This window comes from Oncorhynchus mykiss, chromosome 28 (assembly GCF_013265735.2).
Source record: "Oncorhynchus mykiss isolate Arlee chromosome 28, USDA_OmykA_1.1, whole genome shotgun sequence".
Lineage (NCBI taxonomy): Eukaryota > Metazoa > Chordata > Actinopteri > Salmoniformes > Salmonidae > Oncorhynchus > Oncorhynchus mykiss.
The window spans coordinates 13,262,115-13,285,361 of NC_048592.1; the positions used below are offsets into that span (position 1 = coordinate 13,262,115).

At 39.7% G+C, this 23,247-nt stretch overlaps 1 protein-coding gene and 2 long non-coding RNA genes across 3 annotated transcripts; all 3 read left to right on the forward strand.

Moving 5' to 3' along the window:
- Window positions 1-14: 14 nt before the first annotated feature.
- On the forward strand, window positions 15-6,695 carry LOC110508587. Its single transcript, XR_002471332.2, has 5 exons — window positions 15-405; window positions 1,066-1,285; window positions 4,454-4,848; window positions 5,060-5,193; window positions 5,460-6,695. It is a non-coding gene; the product is annotated as an uncharacterized LOC110508587 (long non-coding RNA).
- Window positions 3,094-4,357, forward strand: LOC118944822. The gene is made up of 3 exons (XR_005040204.1): window positions 3,094-3,270; window positions 3,903-3,966; window positions 4,222-4,357. It is a non-coding gene; the product is annotated as an uncharacterized LOC118944822 (long non-coding RNA).
- Window positions 6,696-8,023: 1,328 nt separating the features above from the next.
- LOC110508586 (cyclin-dependent-like kinase 5) lies at window positions 8,024-22,373 on the forward strand. Its single transcript, XM_021589203.2, has 12 exons — window positions 8,024-8,410; window positions 8,920-9,008; window positions 9,359-9,426; window positions 9,621-9,681; window positions 9,895-9,951; window positions 15,063-15,158; window positions 15,284-15,358; window positions 15,469-15,565; window positions 19,429-19,498; window positions 19,692-19,752; window positions 19,962-20,042; window positions 20,738-22,373. Exons 1-12 carry the CDS (start codon window positions 8,374-8,376, stop codon window positions 20,822-20,824), a joined length of 879 nt encoding a protein of 292 aa, XP_021444878.1. The 5' UTR covers window positions 8,024-8,373; the 3' UTR covers window positions 20,825-22,373.
- The last annotated feature ends 874 nt before the right edge of the window (window positions 22,374-23,247 follow it).

Here is a 23,247-nt window from a genome sequence, read left to right on the forward strand (position 1 = left end):
TCGTCACTTCCTCAAGACGATTTCCCCCCACTCCCCTTTTCACAAATGGAAGACAGCATCGTTGCCAATGATGATCAAGAATGAGCAATACATTTTTTTATTTAAAAAAATTCAGATATGGCCATATTGTTTTTCGTGACCAAAGTGCATGTTTTGTTATTATTGCCATATACAGTAAATTAGATGCATTCTGGGATAGTGTCAACATGGCAGCCTGGGTGTTGTTCAAGCTTGTAGCCAAAGAACTAACCCTGTTGTACACTTCTGAAAAAAGTGCTCAGTTTATTTGCATTTTGTTACATTTCCGTGAACAAATGTTTCAACACCACGGCAACACAAGATTTATGGAGACAGCCACGTTAGGACAACTTGCTAGTCGACTAATTCCGGTAGTCAGCTGATCAGGTGTGTAATCGTTAGCCAAACACGTGCAAAAAAAGTTTATATTGCACAAATTCAGGTAGGTTTTTCCCCGTTTCATTCAGTTTGCTTCCGTTTAAGAAACGTTTGCAACATAATCGGCGTAATGAATACGCCCCTGATCTGTCCCAAAGTAGTAGTGTCGTTTACTGTAAAAAGTGGTGGTAATCGACCATCCAGAGGTGTCCCAATGCACTTGTAAGATTCACATTTATTTGACCTTTATTTAACTAGGCAAGTCAGTTAAGAACAAATTCTTATTTTCAATGACAGCCTAGGAACAGTGGGTTAACTGCCTGTTCAGGGGTAGAATGTACCTTGTGAGCTCAGGATTTGAACTTGCAACCATCCGGTTACTAGTCCAACTCTCTGACCACTAGGCTACCCTGCCGCCACAAAACAATAAGTGTAATGAGAAGCCCACCACATAGCTGTTAAGCTCATGTTGTCCATGTTTGTCAAACTTGCACAATAAAGATAGCACTACAAATAGTACAGGTTGTTGTAAATTATACATGTAATCACCCAGAAATTCATTTTAGTGGCGTTTTCTTTTTGAGAATGAACCCTTACAGGCCATGCTAGTCATTCTCCTTTGAATAAAGGTTGAATATTTTAAACCTAACATTATGGTTTTCGTTTCAGATCACGGCTATACACAACACAATTAGCCAATGCAGGGAACTTCTCTGGACAGCCTAGTAAAGCTGCTGGACATATCTGGGGTCTGGCTCAACGAGCAGTCCGCAAATCGGCCTGCCGGACGTCAAGACTAAGGGGCAGTGCTGAAGTTCATCCTGTCGACTGGCATATCCTCTGGGAGTTTGTCAAACCCCAGCTCTTTGCCCTTCTTGGTGCTGTCGTGGTGAGCAACTTAACACAACCCTTACAAAAAAAGATTGCAGTCATTTTGCAGTGTAACTGTAGTTACAGTGCAGTTTAACTGCAGTTCAGTTATTCTGCAATTACTGCGTCCAAAATACCACAGTCAATTGCAGTTTCTGCAGTTTTAAAACTGCAATCTTTTTTGTAAGGGTACTGGACTGTAACATGTAGGCCAAACTCCAGTGGTTGTTGATCTTATTTTCCTAGTGTGTTGAAATGTTGAGTGATTTCAGACACCTCAATTGGAATGGAATGAACCAATCCTGTATTTTTTCCCCCAGCTTGCTTTTGGTGCTGCCATCTTGAACACTCAAATTCCCCTGTTGGGCAATCTGGTGAACAGAGTGGCACGCTACATGAGAGAACATACTGGGAATTACATGAGCGATGAGGGAACCTGCTCTGATGTCGCTGATCTCCAAATAAGTTGTCCATGATCTAATTTCAGGGTGTCAAATCGGAGGGCATGTTGTCCGGTCCTCTGGCAGTCTCTATGGGGGTGCCACAGGGTTCAATTCTCGGGCCGACTATTTTCTCTGTATATATCAGTGATGTTGCTCTTGCTGCGGGCGATTCCCTGATCCACCTCTACGCAGACGACACCATTCTGTATACATCTGGCCCTTCCTTGGACACTGTGCTATCTAACCTCCAAACGAGCTTCAATGCCATACAACACTCCTTTCGTGGCCTCCAACTGCTCTTAAACGCTAGTAAAACCAAATGCATGCTTTTCAACCGTTCGCTGCCTGCACCCGCACGCCCGACTAGCATCACCACCCTGGATGGTTCCAACCTAGAATATATGGACGTCTATAAGTACCTAGGTGTCTGGCTAGACTGTAAACTCTCCTTCCAGACTCATATCAAACATCTCCAATCCAAAATCAAATCTAGAATCGGCTTTCTATTTCGCAACAAAGCCTCCTTCACTCATGCCGCCAAACTTACCCTAGTAAAACTGACTATCCTACCGATCCTCGACTTCGGTGATGTCATCTACATAATGGCTTCCAATACTCTACTCAGCAAACTGGATGCAGTTTATCACAGTGCCATCCACTTTGTTACTAAAGCACCTTATACCACCCACCACTGCGACCTGTATGCTCTAGTCGGCTGGCCCTTTCTACATATTCGTCGCCAGACACACTGGCTCCAGGTCATCTACAAGTCCATGCTAGGTAAAGCTCCGCCTTATCTCAGTTCACTGGTCACGATGGCAACACCCACCCGTAGCACGCGCTCCAACAGGTGTATCTCACTGATAATCCCTAAAGCCAACACCTCATTTGGCCGCCTTTCCTTCCAGTTCTCTGCTGCCTGTGACTGGAACGAATTGCAAAAATCGTTGAAGTTGGAGACTTTTATCTCCCTCACCAACTTTAAACATCTGCTATCTGAGCAGCTAACCGATCGCTGCAGCTGTACATAGTCCATCGGTAAATAGCCCACCCAATTTACCTACCTCATCCCCATACTTTTTTTATTTATTTACTTTTCTGCTCTTTTGCACACCAGTATCTCTACCTGCACATTACCATCTGATCATTTATCACTCCAGTGTTAATCTGCAAAATGTTTATTATTTGCCTACCTCCTCATGCCTTTTGCACACAATGTATATAGACTCTTTAAAATTATTATATATTTTTTTAAATTCTACTGTGTTATTGACTTGTTTATTGTTTACTCCATGTGTAACTCTGTGTTGCTGTCTGTTCACACTGCTATGCTTTATCTTGGCCAGGTCGCAGTTGTAAATGAGAACTTGTTCTCAACTAGCCTACCTGGTTAAATAAAGGTGAAATAAAAAAATATATATATATATGTTTTTAAATTTAACTGTAGATTGAAGAATCTATATCATGTCAAATACATAGTAAAACATATGGTCATGAAATATATTTACTGGTTACAGTGTCCTGCTTTCTAGGGCAGGGGAGCGAGTAGCAGCAGACATGGGTAAGACCCTTTTTCAATCTTAACTCAGGGATACATACAGTTGCAGTTATTTCTCTGTTGCAAGCAGAAGGTAGAATAGACCAGTTCCAAGACATGGAGTTGAGTGACTGACTAGATGTCACTAGACCTACTACCTACTGTCCAACTATCAGTCTTGCTAATACAATAGTTCCGTTATTGTTTCAGGCAAAATGTAGCCAACAAGACGGGCATGCTTGTGAACGTTTGAATGTTCAAGTCTTCCTTCAAACTGGTCGTCGTTTAGGTATGGCTGTGTACGTATGAATTTATTGGATAATTAAAAGTAGTAGGCTACTCCAGCTGGAGACAAGATTTACATAGATTAGAAATCATTGAGGATAAGAACACAAAGGCCGGAGTCTTATTTCCATTGTGGTCCTTCAGTGCCTTCGGAAAGTATTCAGAAGCCTTGATTTTCCAACTTCTTTTTACGTTACAGCCTTATTCTAAAATTTAATAAATATATATTTTTTTCATCAATCTACACACAATACACCGTAATGACAAAGCAAAACAGGTTATTAGAAATGTTTCCAATGTCTAAAAAAAACACACATTTACATAGGTATTCAGACCCTTTACTCAATACGTTGTCTTGGCTGTGTGCTTAGGGTCGTTGTCCTGTTGGAAGGTGAACCTTCGCCCCAGTCTGAGGTCCTGAGTGCTCTGGAGCAGGTTTTCATCAAGGATCTCTCTGTACTTTGCTCCATTCATCCTTGCCTCAATCCAGACTAGTCTCTCAGTCCCTTCCGGTGAAAAACACCCCCACAGCATGATGCTGCCACCACCATGCTTCACCGTAGGGATGGTGCCAGGTTTCACCTAATACATTACTATCCATCTAGGATTCATACATTACTATCCATCTAGGATTCAAAAGGTGATCAGTTGATATGGCCATGAGAAACTATATCCTAACGCTTTTTCCAGTTGGTGAGAGCCCTCGGCTCTGGGGCCCGTGTTTTCGAGTACCTGTCTTTGGAGCGCCCATTTCCACGGACAGGGTGCAGCCGCATCCCTGACAAATCTCTGACAGGATGGGTGTACTTCATGAAAGTCACCTTCAGGCAAGACCATGTCAGAAAGATAGTATTAACACAAAGACAGACACACACATTATTTGTATCAGTGAGTGCCATTTTTTTCTTTGTTTTTCTTACAGTTACCCAATGAGACCTGGCCAACAGATGCTGAAGAACTTCAACCTCATCATCCCCCTCTCTAAGACTGTCGCTATCGTTGGAGAATCAGGAGGAGATAATGTCCCATGCGTTTCCATGGAAACAAACACTCAATTAATCTGATTACATAAACAAAGGGCCTATAATGAGATTGTAGAAACATTAGTCTGAAAATAGTATAATTATGTGGAACCTAATGATATATTTATGAAAATGATGTGATTAGTTATGGCTCTCCGACCTGCAGGGAAGTCTACAGTGGCCTCCTTGCTGGAGCTTTCCTTTGACCCCAGCAGTGGAGTGATCATGTTGGATGGCCTGGATATCCGGACACTGGACCCATCTCAGAGGACAAGTCATTTGATTCATCATTCAGGTAAATATCCTACTGTAATCTACACACACAGCTGTATATGTTTTCTAGTGCATATGAGGATAGTTTTTTGGGGGGATTTGTTCTAGGATCTGTCTTCAGGAGCTGTTTTAGTACGCTTAGTTGTATGTATGACATGGCCTTTTAAAGTGATTTTGTCATAACACTAAAGTAACAAAGTTACTTTGTGTACATTTTCCTCCCATGCTTGCAGGACCCTGTGCTGTGATGGAGAACATTTGCTTTGGTAAGCGGGGGCTACTGATGCTAAGGTCATTAATGCTGCCAAGCAGGCCAACGACCACCGCTTCCTCACAGACTTTCCAGATGGATACAACCCTGTGGTGGGTAAGTGACAACACATTAGTGAGGAAAAAAAACATAGATTTTTGAGTGAGTCTCCCAGAACGGCCCAGAACGTTATAAAGTCCTGATTTATTACAAGTCTATACCACTCTAATAAACCCCAGACACATATACTCAATGCATTCCCCTTTTCTCAATCAATCAATCAATCAAATGTATTTATAAAGCCCTTTTTACATCAGCAGTTGTCACAAAGTGCTTTTACAGTAAGTGCTTTTATTTAATATTGTATCTCTGTGGACACACAGGTATCTTCTCTTCCTAGGCTGGTATTGCTGAGCAAAGGAGAGCTGCTGACCTCATCTGCAGGCAGAGATCAGAGGGACAGATGTGAACAGTACTTTGCAGAGCTGCCAACTCTCACTTGATTGGCCGTGAGACAAACGCACGCATTTTACCCTCTTTTCACGCTCTCACGGACACCTCTTATATCTCACAAATAGTAAAGTACTGCTTTTATTTTTCAAATTTGTCCATTGTATAGTCAGCACGTTAACTTTTCGACTGTACTCCAAATTCTTTTGAAATCGGAGCATCTGCGCCTGCAATTTAACATCACGAGCGGAATCTCCATCAATGTACTATCATTGTCCTGTCTTGCCACAGCACTGTGAACCGCTTCACATTGAAGCATATGATTGGTCTAGTTATGTAAAGGATCAAGGTGATTGGATGCATGTTTTAAAGAAACACCCCTCAAGATTAGAGTGGAGCTGAATGGAGAGAGAAAATGATCTACTGAGTTTATAAAACTAAAGAGAGCAGCACGGTAGCGCTGTTTCATGTACAATGTTTTCAATAAAATTAGGTTGCTGTTACTCCCATCTTATTGCAGAATGCAGTCTTCTGACAGCATGCACTAAAGTCGATTTAATCCACACTTGCATTAGTCCCCTCGATTGGTGATTGGCATTTAGGCTGTGACAACAAAAAGGCAGCAGACAGACCTACAGTATGTTTTAGCAAGGAAGTTTGGTAGGATGACTTGCTTTGTAATTATGAAAATAATTTTGTCAAACCAGATTTTGAACCCAAACTTGTAAGTTTGATTCTAGAAGGGGAACGTTAAATATAAAATAATTTGGGTAGAGTGTAGGGGCAGATTCATGTCATATTGTCTTCAGGAGATTTTATTAGCTATTTACTTAGTTTAGTCTGATCAATAGAACAATTCTCATTCTTAACAATGAGCTAAAATATTGGGTAATTACTGTGCTTGTCAGCAAGAACACTACTGTTATTCCCCACACTTATTTTAATATTCCACTAATCACATATTTGAAATCTGATATGACTACAGTGCATTCGGAGAGTATTCAAACCCCATGACTTTTTCCACATTTTGTTACCTTACAGCCTTCTTCTAAAATTGATACATTTGTTTTTCCTCTTATCAATCTACATACAATACCGCATAATGACAAAGCAGAAACAGGTTTGAATTTTTTGGGGTAAATGTATTAAAAACTGAAATATCACATTTACATAAGTATTCAGACCCTTTACTAAGTACTTTGTTGAAGCACCTTTGGCGGCGCTTACAACCTTGAGTCTTCTTGGGTATGACGCTACAAGCTTGGCACACCTGCATTTGGGGAGATTCTCCCATTTGTCTCTGCAGATCCTCTGAAGCTCTGTCAGGTTGGCTGGGGAGCATCGCTGCACAGCTATTTTCAGGTCTCTCCAGAGATGTTCGATTGGGCTCTGGCTGGGCCACTCAAGGACATTCAGAGACTTGTCCCGAAGTCACTCCTGCGTTGTCTTGGCTGTGTGTTTAGGGTCGTTGTCCTATTGGAAGGTGAACCTTCGCCCCAGTCTTAGGTTCTGTGTGCTCTAGAGCAGGTTTTCATCAATGATCTCTCCATACTTTGCTCTGTTCATCTTTCCCTCGATCCTGACTAGTCTCCTAGTTCCTGCCACTGAAAAACATGGTGCTGCCACCACCATGCTTTACCGTAGGGATGGTGCCAAGTTTCCAACTTTCCACCTGAGAACAGGGATCAATTCCTACTTCCAAACATCTCACAGTTTCTAGCATTTTGCCTCTCCCTATCATTTCATTACTGTCTGAATAAAGTGTGAAACCACCTAAAAAAAATACGTTAAAAAAATATTAGCATACTTTACATTTCATCACCTAAAAACCTAAAAGTAACAAAGTCGTTGAATATTGGGTGTTCATTTAATGTTCAAAGCATCCCGAATACACATATTTTCCCACCCTGGTCATAGGATTTAGCCATGTAAAAATACATAGAATTGCAGGAAATTAGCTTTAAAACAGTAAAATCTTCCTGGAGGAGGACCCCCAGTCCCCCACCTAGGGATTGTGTCAGGGGGCAATGGAATTCACATGGCAAAACTCACTCCAAGCTTTCTTCAAAAGTTGCCAGCCCTGACTTTGATATAGCACAAAACTGTAGACCTACAATGTGAACTGAAAATACTTGTCGTAATGTACTTTTGTGACATAGCCGTTGGCTAAGAAATGAAAAGGACGTATATGTTTTATAACTAGTTTGATGTTGGTGTAAAGTTGCTTTAGTTTAATGGTCCAATGTCAAATTCCATTTTATACGAGCCAAATGTATGGGTGGACAAATGCGATCATATTTTATTGTGCCTCAAGGCTGCAGAAATTGCAAGTGTTTATCATGTGCTCTTAATAGGAAGATAATACTAACTGTACAATACAGTATGTGATTGTGGTTTTAAAGGGGTTACTTGGACCTGACCTGTATATTTCAGTAAATTTAGCAAGAATTTAAGGGGGGCATTTATAATGATCATTGTCTGAACAGAAAATGGTGGATCTAGGCTAGCTAAATCCATTAACAGGCTTCTTAGAACCGGATTTAAACAGGCTGTTTAACTGGACCTCTGATTGGGGATTTATTCAGGAGGGAACATTGCAACAAAATGGACTATTGCTTTTTAGTAAACATTTCTGATTGACCACATGAGAATGACAGTGACACAGGTTCATAATAATTATTTTTGACTGGGAATGGGCGATTTTTGCATGCAGTTCATAATCTGGCCTTTAGATGCCCATGTAGCAGCATCATTGTAGCTGAGAACAGCTAGCTAACGCGTATCACAAATATCCCCAAACCCTGGGGCTGCTTTTCACTAGTTAAAGACTAGCTTTATTGACAAAATATGCAGAAGTATGAAAAGCTTGAAAAGATTGGAGAGGGTAAGTGTCTGTTTCTTTCCCAGGATTTCTCTTGCTGATGTTTTCCGTTAGCATTGCTATGACTGCTACTAGCTAATAGTAATGTTGTCAGCAATCATATCCGTAATTTTAAATGACAAGTCATTGCTAAGTGACACGTTTGATAGTGTTTAGATATTTGGTAGTATTTACTAACGTTAGGAGCAAGCATGAGCTACGACAACGTTTAGCTAACGTTAGTTACCTACATTACTATTAGCTAGTTGTCTGACGCGTTAGCTTGCGTGCTAACAAAATATAGCTAGTTAACTAGACATGTTGACGTATCAATAAAAATATGTAACATAAGTTATATTCTCGTCGGCATCTGGTTAAATTAGTTGAAGTTGGCTGCTAGTTAGCTTTTCATTATTCTATGTAAATAATGAAACTAGTTAGCCCAGTCCAGGGCAAGTTAGCTAGCTACCTTGCTAATTAGCACAACCCATTCAGTCAAGCTAGCTAGCGAACGTTGTGATTTCTTTCTCCAGGTACATATGGAACTGTTTTCAAAGCAAAAAACAGAGAAACGCATGAAATCGTGGCTTTGAAAAGAGTGAGATTGGATGACGACGATGAGGTAGGCATTTTTGAGACTACAAATACAGCTACTTAAGCTTGCTGTCCAACTGGTTAGCATATTTTTTGATGGCTCAATTTGGTTGCTGCTGTATTTGGTTGCTGGGCGTATTCATAAAGCAGATTATGTTGCAAAACGTTTCACACACACGGCATCAAGCCCGAAGAGAGCTCCCACTGCAGGTGTGAAATGTTTACTGGTCTGTTTGATAGGACTCGAGTTTTCAAATGACACCACTTTGTCACCTGCTTACGACTGCAAGTTTTATTTACAGTGCCATGGAGGGACCTAACTAAAATTATTGTTTTAGCAGCTGTTTGGCTAATGATTACATCCCTTGTTTCTTGTAGGGTGTCCCAAGTTCTGCCCTGCGAGAAATTTGCCTCCTGAAAGAACTGAAGCATAAAAACATTGTGAGGTAGGTCTGAAGTGAAATTTGTCCAATTCTGAAAATGCATAGGTGGCTAAATGTATTTATGCCGTAGCATAGTTAGACCGGCCTGACTCAGTAAGTAGTAGTAAGTTACTTTTCAAGTGTGTTTATAATTAGCATTAGATTAAATATCTAGCTATGCAAAGAGTTTAGTTGACAATTCATTTTGTTTTCCCAAGGTTGCATGATGTTCTGCACAGTGACAAGAAGTTAACATTGGTGTTTGAATTTTGTGACCAGGTGAGTGTTGCGTTGTTGCCAGATGTATGCAGATTACATTATTGTATAAAGAGGAGTTTGTAGTTATGACAATTTACCAATAGATTTGACTGACCATTGTAAAGTAGATGTGACCGCAGGTTCAACTATAAGGGTTTTATACTTTTCACCAGTTTGATATGATGAGAAGAAATGTAATGTTGCTGATAGAACTTCTGACGTTTACAACCACAGGATCTAAAGAAGTATTTTGACAGCTGCAATGGAGACCTAGATCCAGAAACGGTCAAGGTGAGTCATTGCTATTAGGTCCTGGCACAATTATCGTGTACCCGACAATTATAACAATAACACACACAAAAAAAACATTATCATTTGTTTTGTTTTTTAAACCGAGATGTTAACAAAGCTCTGTTGTAGATCATTTTCTAAGATGCATTATGATCCATGACAAGCTCAAAATACTTTTCTACAAAAAATGACAGTTATGACAATAACCACACAGGGATGCAAACTAGTGACCTTTAGGTGAAATTTGAGTCCAAAATAGGTGACGTAATGAGCAGATCAAATCTTTCAGTTAGTGTGAAAATTAAGTGGCAAATAAAGTCAGACGGCTAACGTTACAACATCAGATGAGTTACGTTAGTAGCCTAACCAATTTGCTATAGTATTAATTGGTATACTACTCCTTGCCGGTGTTGTGCCGAAAATCTCCCCCCTGCCAGAATCCCCCCCCCCCGAACGCGCATGCACGAACCCGAACGCGCATGCACTCAATTATTTATTGCTGCAACTTGCTTGCTAGTTGAGTTTTCTGATCACGTTTGTCGGTTTGATTGCGGGGGAGGCATTAGTAATGTCTGTAGTTTTTGGTTTGGCTATCTGTTTCAAGTGTATTAGTCTATAAATAAATCTCTTTGCCAAAATTCATCATCTCGTCCATGACTTATTCGACTAGTAGTTGTTCTGAAATGTTTATTGCTTGCCTACATTTTACTCCCTCTATGTTTAATATAACACGCATACATTAATTATTCATTTCCGTTTCCTGTCCTGACGTGAAGTTTGTTCTATAGAAAGTATTTGACTCTAGCCACAAAATTAAGGAAATTAGGTGGGGGGAAGGAAATTAGGTGGGGGGAAGCATGTAGGCAAGGCCATTTTCTTGCCTGCATTTTCTTGAAACCCCCCCCCCCCCCCCCCTTCTTTCTTGGGACTGCAAGGCCTGGCATACTTATGAATCATTTTGGTAGCTCATGTTGACCAGTAGTGTGTGTGTGCCACAAAGTATTTGACTCAAGCCACAAAATTAAGGAAATTAGAAGGGGGGGGGGATTTGAGCAGTGCCATTTTCTTGCCTGCATGCGCGTTCACGCGAAAGGGGCACAACACTGTTCATCACGTTATAATGTGGTAGTTGCTTACTGGACCCTGGCAATCTGTGTGAAATGTTTCCTAGCGAACTAATGTTTTCCCTCTGTGGTTAATTTTCGGAATGAGAGAATTAGGTGAAAATGAGGCATTGCTTGTTAAACAAGTGGATTCAGGGATCAAGTGTAGCTGTAGCTGGGGCCTGGCTTAAGCTGGATGCCAATAGAAGTGAATGAAATGTCACACACTTTCCCTCTTTCAATAAAGTGGATAAAAAGGGATATAGCACTGGTGTGCTCACTGCCTAAAATAGATTATGCCAACAAAGGGTATCATGCTCTGCTTGCACATTGTGGAACTGATGTCCATAGGCAGAAGGTGTACAGTGTAATAATGTGCAGTGTAGCCCAAAGCTATTGCTTTTGTTGTGTTGAACTTGACAGTAACACTTGTGTGAGTTAGAGGGGGTATTTTTGCACACATGTAGCCTTGTGTACTTGTTCGACGTCTACTATAGTGGCCACTATAATAGAGCAAACAGAATGCCTGTTTCTTTCTTTCTACTTTAACCCTAGGATGCAGAGTAAACATGGCGCCCCAAGAATGCATATGCCGGGTCAAAATGTCCCCATAATATAATATCTGTTTTATTTATGTGTCTAAAATATGATCAATTTTGTGGAACATAATTATTTTTGAGTGATTTGTACATTTCAATAATTATTTTGTTTTGAAATGTTTTTAGTCGCTCTTCAACAGTTTGATACACATTTGAATGATAATATATTATGAAAATTCATTACAGCTATTGAAAATATGAGCACATGTTTCTTACAATCAATCTTACAAAGTTTCACATTCAACCTTTTAGTGTGAAGTACAAAATACAGTTTCTTGCGAAAGTATTCCTCCCCCTTGGCATTTTTTCTATTTTGTTGCCTTACAACCTGGAATTATAATTGATTTATTTGGGTGTTTTGTATAATTTCATTTACACAACATGCCTACCACTTTTAAGATGCAAAATATTTTTTTATTTTGAAACAAACAAGAAATAACACAAACTGAGCTTGAGCGTACATAATTGTTCCTCCCTCAAGTCAGTACTTTGTAGAGCCACCTTTTGCAGCAATTACAGCTGCAAGTCTCTTGGGATATGTCTCTATAAGCTTGTCACATCTAGCCACTGGGATTTTTGCCCATTCTTCAAGGCAAAACTGCTCCAGCTCTTTCAAGTTGGATGGGTTCTACTGGTGTACAGCAATCTTTAAGTCATACTACAGATTCTCAATTAGATTGAGGTCTGGGATTTGACTAGGCCATTCCAAGACATTTAAATGTTTCCCCTTAAACCACTCAAGTGTTGCTTTAGCAGTATGCTTCGGGTCATTGTCCTGCTGGAAGGTGAACCTCTGTCCGAGTCTCAAATCTCTGGAAGACTGAAACATGTTCCCTCAAGAATTACCCTGTATTTAGAGCCATCCGTCATTCCTTCAATTCTGACCAGTTTCCCAGTCCCTGCCGATATGGAAAAATATCCCCATAGCATGATGCTGCCACCATGCTTCACTGTGGGGATTGTGTTCTCGGGGTGAAGGGAGGTGTTTGTGCCAAACATAGCGTTTCCATGATGGCCAAAAAGTTACATTTTAGTCTCATCTGACCAGAGTACCTTCTTCCATATGTTTGTGGAGTCTCCCACATGCCTTTTTGCGAACACCAAATGTGTTTGCTTATTTTTATTTTTAAGCCATGGCTTTTTTCTGGCTGCTCATCCGTGAAGCCCAACTCTGCGGAGTGTACGACTTAAAGTGGTCCTATAAACAGATTCTCCAATCTCCGCTGTGGAGCTTTGCAGCTCCTTCAGGGTTGTCTTTGTTCTCTTCGTTGCCTCTCTTGGTAGGTTTGTTATGGTGCCATATTCTTTCAATTTTTTAATAATGGATTTAATGGTGCTCTGTGGGATGTTCAAAGTTTCTGATATTTTTTTATAACCCAACTCTGATCTGTACTTCTCCACAACTTTGTCCCTGACCTGTTTGGAGAGCTCCTTGGTCTTCATGGTGTTGCAGACTCTGGGGCTTTTCAAAACAGGTGTGTGTGTTTGTGTGTGTGTACTGAGATCATGTGACACTTAAGATTGCACACAGGTGGACTTTATTTCTACTTCTACATTGGCACACACTGTACAAAGATTTTTCTTTTGTGTTATTGACTACGTTTGTTTGTGTGTAACTCTGTTGTTTTTGTCGCGCTGCTTTGCTTTATCTTGGCCAGGTCGCACCGGATCTTATTTAGGGGCTTCATAGCAAAGGGGGTGAATACATATGCACACACCACTTTTCTATATATATATATATATATTTTTTTTTATTTTTTTATTTCTTGAAACAAGTAATTTTTTAAATTTCACTTCACCAATTTGGTCTATTTTGTGTATGTCCATTACATTAAATCTGAATAAAAATCCATTTAAATTACAGGTTGTAATGCAACATTATAGGAAAAACGCCAAGGGGCGATGAATACTTTTGCAAGGCACTGTAAAACCACCGTAAACATGTTTTTACAATATTTCAAAAATGTATTTGAAAATCCAAAGTTCATCATCAATATAAACGACCACACGAACAACTGTGAATTCAGAAAACATGAACACTAAATAGGAACAAAGTCTGCGTGTGTGATGCTGTCTTAGTCCATCCATTTGTTACAAACCACAAGCATGTGACTGCTCTTTGCAGACGGGTGTGTTGCACTGAGAACACCAGCAGCTAACTTTTCTCTCCTTTGCACTTGGGCAGAGCTGGCACCTCTTCTGGTCCTGGCTGCTCTGAGTGGTGGTGGCATGGCTCTCTTTCATCACACCATAAATATGTTATCAATTTTTATTGTTGTAGCAAAAAGCAAGGTCAGTTTGACGAGCGCAATGCAGTGATTTCCGTAGGAAATACATGCAGGTCATATTTGACCCACATGAAAACTTGGGGTAGTGATGCAAAAAAACTATTATTTTTAAAGAAATGTTTAAAAACAAAACTAGGATGTTAGAACATTAAAGACACATTATTTAAGGAATTCCTGGAATAATGATGACATTTTTGGGGATCAATACAGCAACAAAACAAACATGACCAGGCATATGCATCCTAGGGTTAAGATGTTATTTTTCCCAAATGCAATATTTAGATGTGTGTGGTCACAGGCATTCTATTATAAAGGCTAACTGCAATATTAGTGTATTGTTTATTTTTTTTCAGGACTTGAGTGTCATTTGCAGTAAAATCAAGGCAACAAATGACATTGGATTGCTTTCCTTACAGTTTTTAGTTGGGTTAGGTTCACATGAACCACTTTTTATTTTACACACAGAGACTGATCATGTAGATCATATTATTTGTTGTTTTAATTAGTTAACCTGCATTCCCCCCTAGCAGGGATTTTTGTGATTGTTTCAATGCTACAACAAAAAAGTGTCACCTTTTTGGGCCCTCATCAGTTTGCATCCCTGATGACAATGAATTGTTACCCCAAATTCCGTAATTGTCACGGCCTTAATTGAGATTCAAATAAGGAGCAGAATATGGCTCTAATGATGTCCCTTCAGGATTTTGTGGCAATTATTATTATTTTTTTTAATATGTATTTGTTTTTGCTTGGCAATATGTAAATATTTTGTTACAAATGCGCTGACAAGGGGAAAAGTTTGTAAATGTGTGGCTTGGTTGAACCATATTATGCTCTAACATGTGCAGTGATTGGTTGAAATTGCTAACCCTCTTTTTCAGTCAGTTTTATGTGATATTGTGATGAATTGACTGTTTTAATGCTGTGATTGGTCAAATTTGCTAGCCCTCGCAAAATATTATTGATTTTGCAAAAAGTTTGCGATTGCAATTTTTTTTTATCACTTTGAAGAATGCCTCCAATGACTATCTCATTGAGAGTGAGAATACTGTAGTATTACTGCCTTGTGTTTCTGTATCTCTGTGCTTAACTTGGTCTTCCCCTACTTTCTGTATGTGCAGTCATTCATGTACCAGCTGTTGAAGGGGCTTGCCTTCTGCCACAGTCGGAATGTTCTCCACAGAGACCTGAAGCCACAGAACCTTCTCATCAACAGGGTAAGTCTGTGGAATATTGACCGTTTTTTAATTTCTAGTTCTAGAAAGTCCTAACAGAAATGTTGTTGCTTAGTTAGTGCGAAAGTATTTCCCTTTTTAAATGTGGTATGATTTGCTTAATTTAGAATGGGGAATTGAAGCTGGCTGACTTTGGCCTGGCTCGAGCCTTTGGAATCCCAGTGAGATGTTACTCAGCAGAGGTGGGATATTGACTACATGTTTATATGCAATTACATGATTCATTGGGATACTGGCAAACAATTACTGGCCTAACTTACTGGTGACACTCAAGCTTCTCTCTCTCCTGAAGGTTGTGACGTTGTGGTATAGGCCCCCAGATGTGCTCTTCGGTGCCAAGCTTTATTCTACCTCCATTGACATGTGGTCTGCTGGATGCATATTTGCAGGTATGTGTAACGTCAAGGTTAAAATTGAGACGCGAATTCAAGGGGGATGATCTTACCTGTGTTTTTATAATGCTCAAATAAGTTGGGGCCTCTGCAGACCTGCCAACCTGCCACACATGTTGCTGCGTACCAAGCACGTAATTTGAAGACAAAGTATGCTGGTATGAAAAACGACCCCCAAAGTACACAAAAAGAGGCATCTCGTCGGCACGTTGTGGTTTTTGACTTCGGCCGTCTGAAGTTGGAGCAGAACCAATCAGAGGACTCGGTCGAGGAGAAAAAACAGGGAGGAAGAGGCTAATAGACAATCTTTGGAAATAATCTCTAGCCCTCCGCTCCTGTAATCGTAGTACTATTTTCCTCTTTCGAGCTGGATGGCATCTCTCCCCTTCGCGTACCACCGCTGTATAAGGAAAAGGGTTGAAAAAATGGTGAAGTTGAACAAACTGTTTGCCAAATACACGGACTAACAAATTGCATAAGTTAGGCAAGCACATAACCAATATTATTTTGTAATTAGTTAAAGCGCTACGGCGTCATTATAACAAAGGTATTTGGCTACAAAGTTTAGTCAACTAAGCGAGAACACTATTTCTAGCCCGCACATGCTTTGATCTCCCCAACAGTAGCAGGCACGAGTGCGTCGACAAGCAAGGAAACGTGCAGTGTTGCGGTAGTTCTGTGCACGTCGCTGCGTGGCTGGAAACGTACATGGCGGGGAGCTGTTCCGCTAATACCATCCTTCACAGGTTATGTCGGTCTGTGAAAGTTTAGTAGGCCTATGTTAATGAATCAGTTCTTAATTTACCTTTTCATATACAGTACCAGTCAACTTTGGACACACCAACTCATTTATTTGACTAGTTCTGATTTGTAGAATAATAGTGAAGACATCTAAACTATGAAATAACACATGGAATCATGTAGTAATAAAAAAAGTGTTTAACAATTGAAAATATATTTTAATAATATTTTATTTTCTTCAAAGTAGCCACCCTTTGCCTTGATGACAGCTTTGCACACTCTTGGCATTCTCTCAACCAGCTTAATGAGGTAGTCACCTGGAATGCTTTTCAATTAACAGGTTTGTCTTGTTAATTTGTGGAATTTCTTTTCTTAATGCGTTTGAGCTAATCAGTTGTGTTTGTGACAAGGTAGGGTTGGTATACAGAAGATAGCCCTATTGGGTAAAAGACCCAAGTCCATATTATGGCAAGAACAGCTGAAATAAGCAAAGAGAAACTACAGTCTATTGTTTAAGACATGAAGGTCAGTCAATCCGGAAACTTTCAAGAACTTTGAATATTTCTTTAAGTGCAGTTGCAAAAACCATCAAGCGCTATGATGAAACTGGCTCTCATGAGGACCGTCACAGGAAAGGTAGACCCAAAGTTACCTCTGCTGCAGAGGGTAAGTTAATTAGAGTTGACTGCACCTCAGATTGAAGGCCAAGTAAATGCTTCACAGAGTTCAAGTAAGAGACACATCAACTGTTCAAATGAGACCTGCGTCAATCAGACCTTCATGTTAGAATTGCTGCAAAGAAACCACTCCTAAAGGACACCAATATGAAGATACTTTTTTTTTTAGTGGGTGGATCAGCTTTAATATTGCGGATAGATTGTTGCTTCCATCAATGTAATTGTCTGCATCATTTCCAATCCCCTATGTATACACTACCGTGCAGAAGTTTGGAGTCACTTAGAAATGTCCTTTGTTTTTGAAAAAAAAAAGCAAATTTAATTGATCAGAAATACAGTGTAGACATTTGAGCCTGTCAACGAACCCACAAATGCTGATGCTCCTAATATTCAACTCGTCTAAAGAAGGCCAGTTTTATTACTTCTTTAATCAGAACAACAGTTTTCAGCTGTGCTAACATAATTGCAAAAGGTTTTTCTAATGATCAATTAGCCTTTCAAAATGATCAACTTGGATTAACTAACACAACGTGCCTTTGGAACACAGGAGTGATGGTTGCTGATAAAGGGCCTCTGTAAGCCTATGAAGACATTCCATTTAAAAATCAGCTGTTTCCTTCTACATTTACAACATTAACAATGTCTCCACTGTATTTCTGATCAATTTGATGTTATTTTATTGGACAAAAATAAACTTTTTTTTTCAAAAACGAGGACATTTCTAAGTGACCCCCAAGCTTTTGAACGGTAGTGTACCTACATGCATTTTTTGTTTTTTTAATATACTTTCCTATATTATTCCCCTCCCCTACCACCCCTCCCCTAATTGGAGTAAACTACTAATCAATAACACTTAGGTTTCAACTTCCAGCTTATGCATACTATACACATTTTACAGACACAATCTGTCTTACAATAGTTTTTTTTTTCTTTTTTTTTCTGTCTTTTCTCTACTTCTGACATCCATCCAGTTTGATTTCTATTTGCTGTATATTTGTAACTGTGCTGTTTCACAAAAGTTCTGAACCTATATATACATTTTACAGACCCCGTATGTTTTACATTTGTTATCTTGTTATTAGTCCCACCCTTCAGCTCCATTCAACTCCCATCTATCCCTTAATTTCCATTTGCCATATATTTTTCAACTGTGCTGTGATGCTTCACAAAAGTACTGAACCTTTCTATTCTCATTAGTTTCTACAGATTGTAAATGTAAAAAATGTTTGCTAAATAATTATAATATTATTGATTGATTGACTATGACTTTTCAAATCACGCAGTATTGCTATCTGCTGTATTAGCTCTAGGGAAATGTTACCATTCCTGGACCTGTGACCAAAAACGAGCTACACAAGGACAGTACCAGAAAGTTTTGAATCTGGTGTCATTTTGCGTGTCAATTCATAAGCAGTGTGCCATGGAATCAGTACGTTGCAAATCTCTTCCCAACTATTTTGCAATTGATATTCCAAATAGCCTACAGTAAGCCAGACTACTACAGTGCATCCAGTAATTGAATTCATTTAGAATTTTGTCCCCAAACAAAATGAAGAAGCCACTTTACATTTTCACAAGACCATCTATATAAATACACCTATTTAATTTGAATAATCATTACCCCTAAATGTAACCTAGAAAAAATGTGAGCGTCATTGAGACCTCAATTTCATTTAGGATCAAATACTAGACCAGTGTTTCCCAACTTCAGTCCTCAAGTCCCCCCAACAACACATTTTTGTTGTAGCCTTGGACAAACTCAGCAGATTCAACTAATTGAGGGAAGGATCATTAGTTGACAAGTTGAATCAGGTGTGCTTGTCCGGGGCTACATTTTAAATGTGTACTGTTGGTGGTACTCAAGGAATTGAGTTCGGAAATAGTATTTGACTAGACAACTGTGTTGGCTACATTGTTTGATATAATTTATGGCAGTTACAGGTTTTTCAAAATACTCTAACCTCCTGACATTAACTTGTTTAGTGAGCTACTGAAGACCAGACAATTATGAAGTACCCATAACGGTCTATAGCCGGGAACTCCATCCCTGTTCCTGGAGAGCTAGCCTCCTGTAGCTTTTCGTTTCGACCCCAGTTGTAACCAACCTGATTCAGTTTATCAACCAGCTAATTATTAGAATCGGGAGCACTAGATAAGGGTTGGAACAAAAACCTACAGAATGGTAGCTCTCCAGGGACCGGGTTGCACAGCCCTGGTCTATAGCCTACCATTCATACTGGGAGTCTTCTGCCAACATCTTTATTAGGCTAAAAACAGGTGCATTTGCCTATGATTTGATCTGTGGGGTTGTCACATGCTCGCTGCCATGGGGTCCAACGCCACGCTGAAGTGGTACTCGTAAAAATGATTTAAGGTTGGCAGGTCTGCCTCATGTCTTTTTTTTTTGAGTCTACAATAACTTATCTTTTATTTATTTTTTAGAGTTGGCAAACGCTGGAAGGCCTCTTTTCCCGGGTAATGACGTCGACGACCAGCTGAAGAGGATCTTCAGATATCCTTTCCGAGATGTTTTCGATAGTTAACCACCAAGTTCAGCACACTGTCCATTTTGTTGTGTGGTATGTAGAAACAGAACACATGAACTAAAGTTTGTCCACTTTGTTGAGATGAAATCTATTGTAATGACTCAACTTGACGAGTCCTATTTAGTGGTGACAAGTCATTCCTTAATGCTGTTGTGGCACATTGTTGGGTACACCAACTGAAGAACAGTGGCAGACAATGACAAAGCTCCCAGACTACAAGGTAGTCAAACCCACTCATTTTGTGAATTACAGTTGATCATATAGAAATCCATGTTTTCTACTGCCTGCCAGGAAAAAAATGTGATTATATGATTTACAAGGTATGAGATGAATGGCAGTTTCCAGATCACAGATTCATCTCTAAGAGAAGGAACAAGTATTTTCTGCTCTGCCGTTTGTTTACATTGTTTTTTTTGTTGTTGTCTACAGCCGTACCCCATGTATCCAGCCACGACCTCACTGGTGAATGTTGTCCCCAAACTCAGTAGCACAGGACGGGATCTGCTACAGGTTAGTATTGCGCCCCCCCCTCCCCAAATGACCATTTTATATTATTCAGTATACAATGTATTATCATGCTATACCATCCCTTGATGTTAACATCAATTTACAATCCAATGTCCTTCACTCTTCTATTGTATAGCTCTGAATTCATATGTTTGCACAGATACATATGTTGCAAACCCACACAAGTGGCATTAAAACAACATGCATGTGTCTGGAGTTGTGTAGTTTGTAACTAGTTGACCGCTTAGCTGGGAAAGTCAACTTACCACCAGGTGGAGCCAGTGCAAGGCTTTTTCCCAAACCTAACTTGAATCAAAGACAGTGAATTGTATTTATTTAACTAGGCAAGTCAGTTAAGAACAAATTCTTATTTTACAATGACGGCCTACCCTGACCAAACCCTTCTCTAACAACGCTGGGCCAACTGTGCACCGCCGTATGGGACTCCCATGAAGGTACTAGACTAAAACTGCTTCTCCAATAGAAATCCTCGATCACACGTGTTGGCGATGTCATAGCGATGTTGGCTAACAAAGGAAGAATTTTGGACTTCCCAAACCCTTTTCTGTTTCGCAAGCGTTCCCAGAAGTTTCGCGATGTTGCGCCTGTGGGTTTAGAAACTGCTTGAATGCTCAAGAAATGTTTCCGTACAAATGCATATTTTTAGTCACATTCTCTCTTTTTTTTTCTTCCTTTAGAATCTTTTGAAGTGTAATCCTGTCCAGAGGATCTCTGCAGAGGAGGCATTGCAGCACCCCTACTTTGCTGATTTCTGCCCACCGTAGATGAGATGCCAAAACACACGTCACTTAACTGAACCTCAGACATCGGACTCAATCCTCTTTCTCTCCATCTCTACAGGACCTGTCTATCCTGACTCCCTGCAAGACTCATCTCCCAGCAGCACCTGTTTTAACTAAGACTTCCCTTCAGTATATCCTGTTGTGCCTCCTAATGGAATTGAGTCCTTGTCTGCTCTGCAAGATTTTAGATTCTATTAGCAAGCCGGTTTGTCTTCTCTTTGTCTGTTAAGCACATTAAGCGCACTGACATAGGAACATAACATGTAGCGATGAACAATTCTGCACCCGGAGAAACGGTGAATCCTTCTGAGCCAATAGCTGCAGTGCAGAGTAAGCGGTTTGAACAATTGCATTAGTGTGCTGCATAATGTACTGGCAAAAATGTAGTTATTTGGATACATTCTTCAAATAGTGTTTGTGCCACTGCTGTTATTAACGTGTCAATATTGCATTAATAGTTTATGATAAGATTGGAGACAGTCTTCCTTGTCCTTCATCATAGTCTAAACCATTTTCCACTTACTTTAATAGGAGATTGTAAAACAGAGGGGGAGGTTTATTTATATTCATCAGTTACTTCTCAGGCTCTCTATTTAGCTTTTTGTATTAGATACATTTTTTTGTGCACTTTGGGTAAATGGCATTTTTCTTTTTTAATAGTTTAGATCTTGTCCGCGGTCAAGTAAAGTTGAACACAAAGACGGGGTCAACATATGTGTTTTGAACAGCGGACCATACGTACTTGAGTAATTGCTTTTATTTTTCTAGTTTCATTTTGTAACTTTCTACCATCTTTACTCATTGACCTGATGTCTTCTAGCTTAATGAAAGTGAAGTGAGAGCGGAGGACATCCGTTGATACCTATATTACTACATTGCGGTTGTTTTGCACCACTGACTTTAGCTGTGTTCACGCAGATGGGTAACTTAATTTTTGGCAAAGAACTAGTAGGTTTTGCAGTGTTGTTTTACTCCAGGTAGTTGCTACTTATCCCACGAAAGCCAACATTTTTAACTCCTCTTTGAGGTTGCTGTCAACTACCAAAACTTTGGTTTTGATCAATAGGGAAAATATTTCATTTTGATGTAAGAGAAAAAAATAATAGAATGCATGTATTTATTGATAATTGAATGTCTGCTTATGTATGCATTTAGTCTCTTTTTTTACATATATATACAACACATTACCTTTCATGGGTTGCAATGTTCTCCTTATTAAAATAATGAAACGTGTGACACTTAGTTCTTAATGCTTTGGCTGTGTGTGTGTGTGTTTGCATCCGAGTTGAGTTGGGACATCACAAGATCCCATTATCACATGTAAAGACAAGCAATTCCCCGTGCTTATTTTAGAAAAGAGTACTGTAGAATATTAGTTTAAATATGACATGATTTTAATCTTTATTTAGAATTACGAGTGAACTTTGCACTTTCCTATTATCATAGTTTTATTGTAGGACTTGGGTTAAGTATTTAGACACTTGCTGTCAGTCAGTGGTCTCGACAGTTCAATAAAGTGGACTTAAAAGTTGTTTCTTGTTCTGCTTTTTGTTGTTGTGTGGAAAAGGATTTAGAATTTGCCCATTTATTTTCTGTTCAAGTCAACTGAGCCCTGTCAATATCAGAGCTGGGGCACGGTGGAGAAGATGGATGTCCCAAGTGGAGAGCCTTTGTTGCAACTTTCTGCCCTACGCACCAGCAGGCACAACAGGGATGAGTGAGTTTCTGTTAAGCTGTTACCATGATTACAGACCAATGATTTTAAAGTTACCTTCTAGCCCCAAATATTATTGCCAAGACCCCAGTTACACAACCGGTCCAAGTAGTTGAAGGAAGCCGTATGGAGGGAGGCGTTGTGTAGGGGTGGATGATCTGATCTACACTGATTAACCGATGCACCAAACAATGCTGATTACATTTCCAGATAATCCATCACGCTTCACATAAAATTGAGAATGTTACACTTGATAAAGAGAGGGTATAAAGTATTTAATGACTACTTAAGGTCAATCACAAATAATATATCACATATACAGTACATAGAGCCAGATGAACCTAGTTCAGTTCCACAGCTGTCTGTGGGCCTCCAACAGGGTGAGGAATACTATAATCCATACTCTACTTTAATCGTCTACACTTGTCTAAAAATGTGGGCACAATCAGAATGTGGGCGAGATCAGGACAAAGGACGCATATGAGAACCAGGTATAAGCAGAACTGTAAACTCTAGTCTTACAGAAATATAACATACAATAACTTGACCTGCAAATATTGGTCAGAAAACATATCCCAGCGTCTCATCCCCATGTTCAATACATCATGGTCACTGAATATTGCACAACCCCAAGCCTAATTTTGTCATGGTGATTTTTCATGACCATGAAGATTGTAGAGTAGGCTACCAC

Coding starts and splice junctions, on each gene's coding strand:
- LOC110508586 (XM_021589203.2), top strand. CDS start 8,374: ATGCAGAAGTATGAAAAGCTTGAAAAGATTGGAGAGG. Junction 15,566..19,428: donor TGCTGGATGCATATTTGCAG/GTATGTGTAACG, acceptor TTTATTTTTTAG/AGTTGGCAAACGCTGGAAGG. Junction 20,043..20,737: donor CAGGACGGGATCTGCTACAG/GTTAGTATTGCG, acceptor TTCTTCCTTTAG/AATCTTTTGAAGTGTAATCC.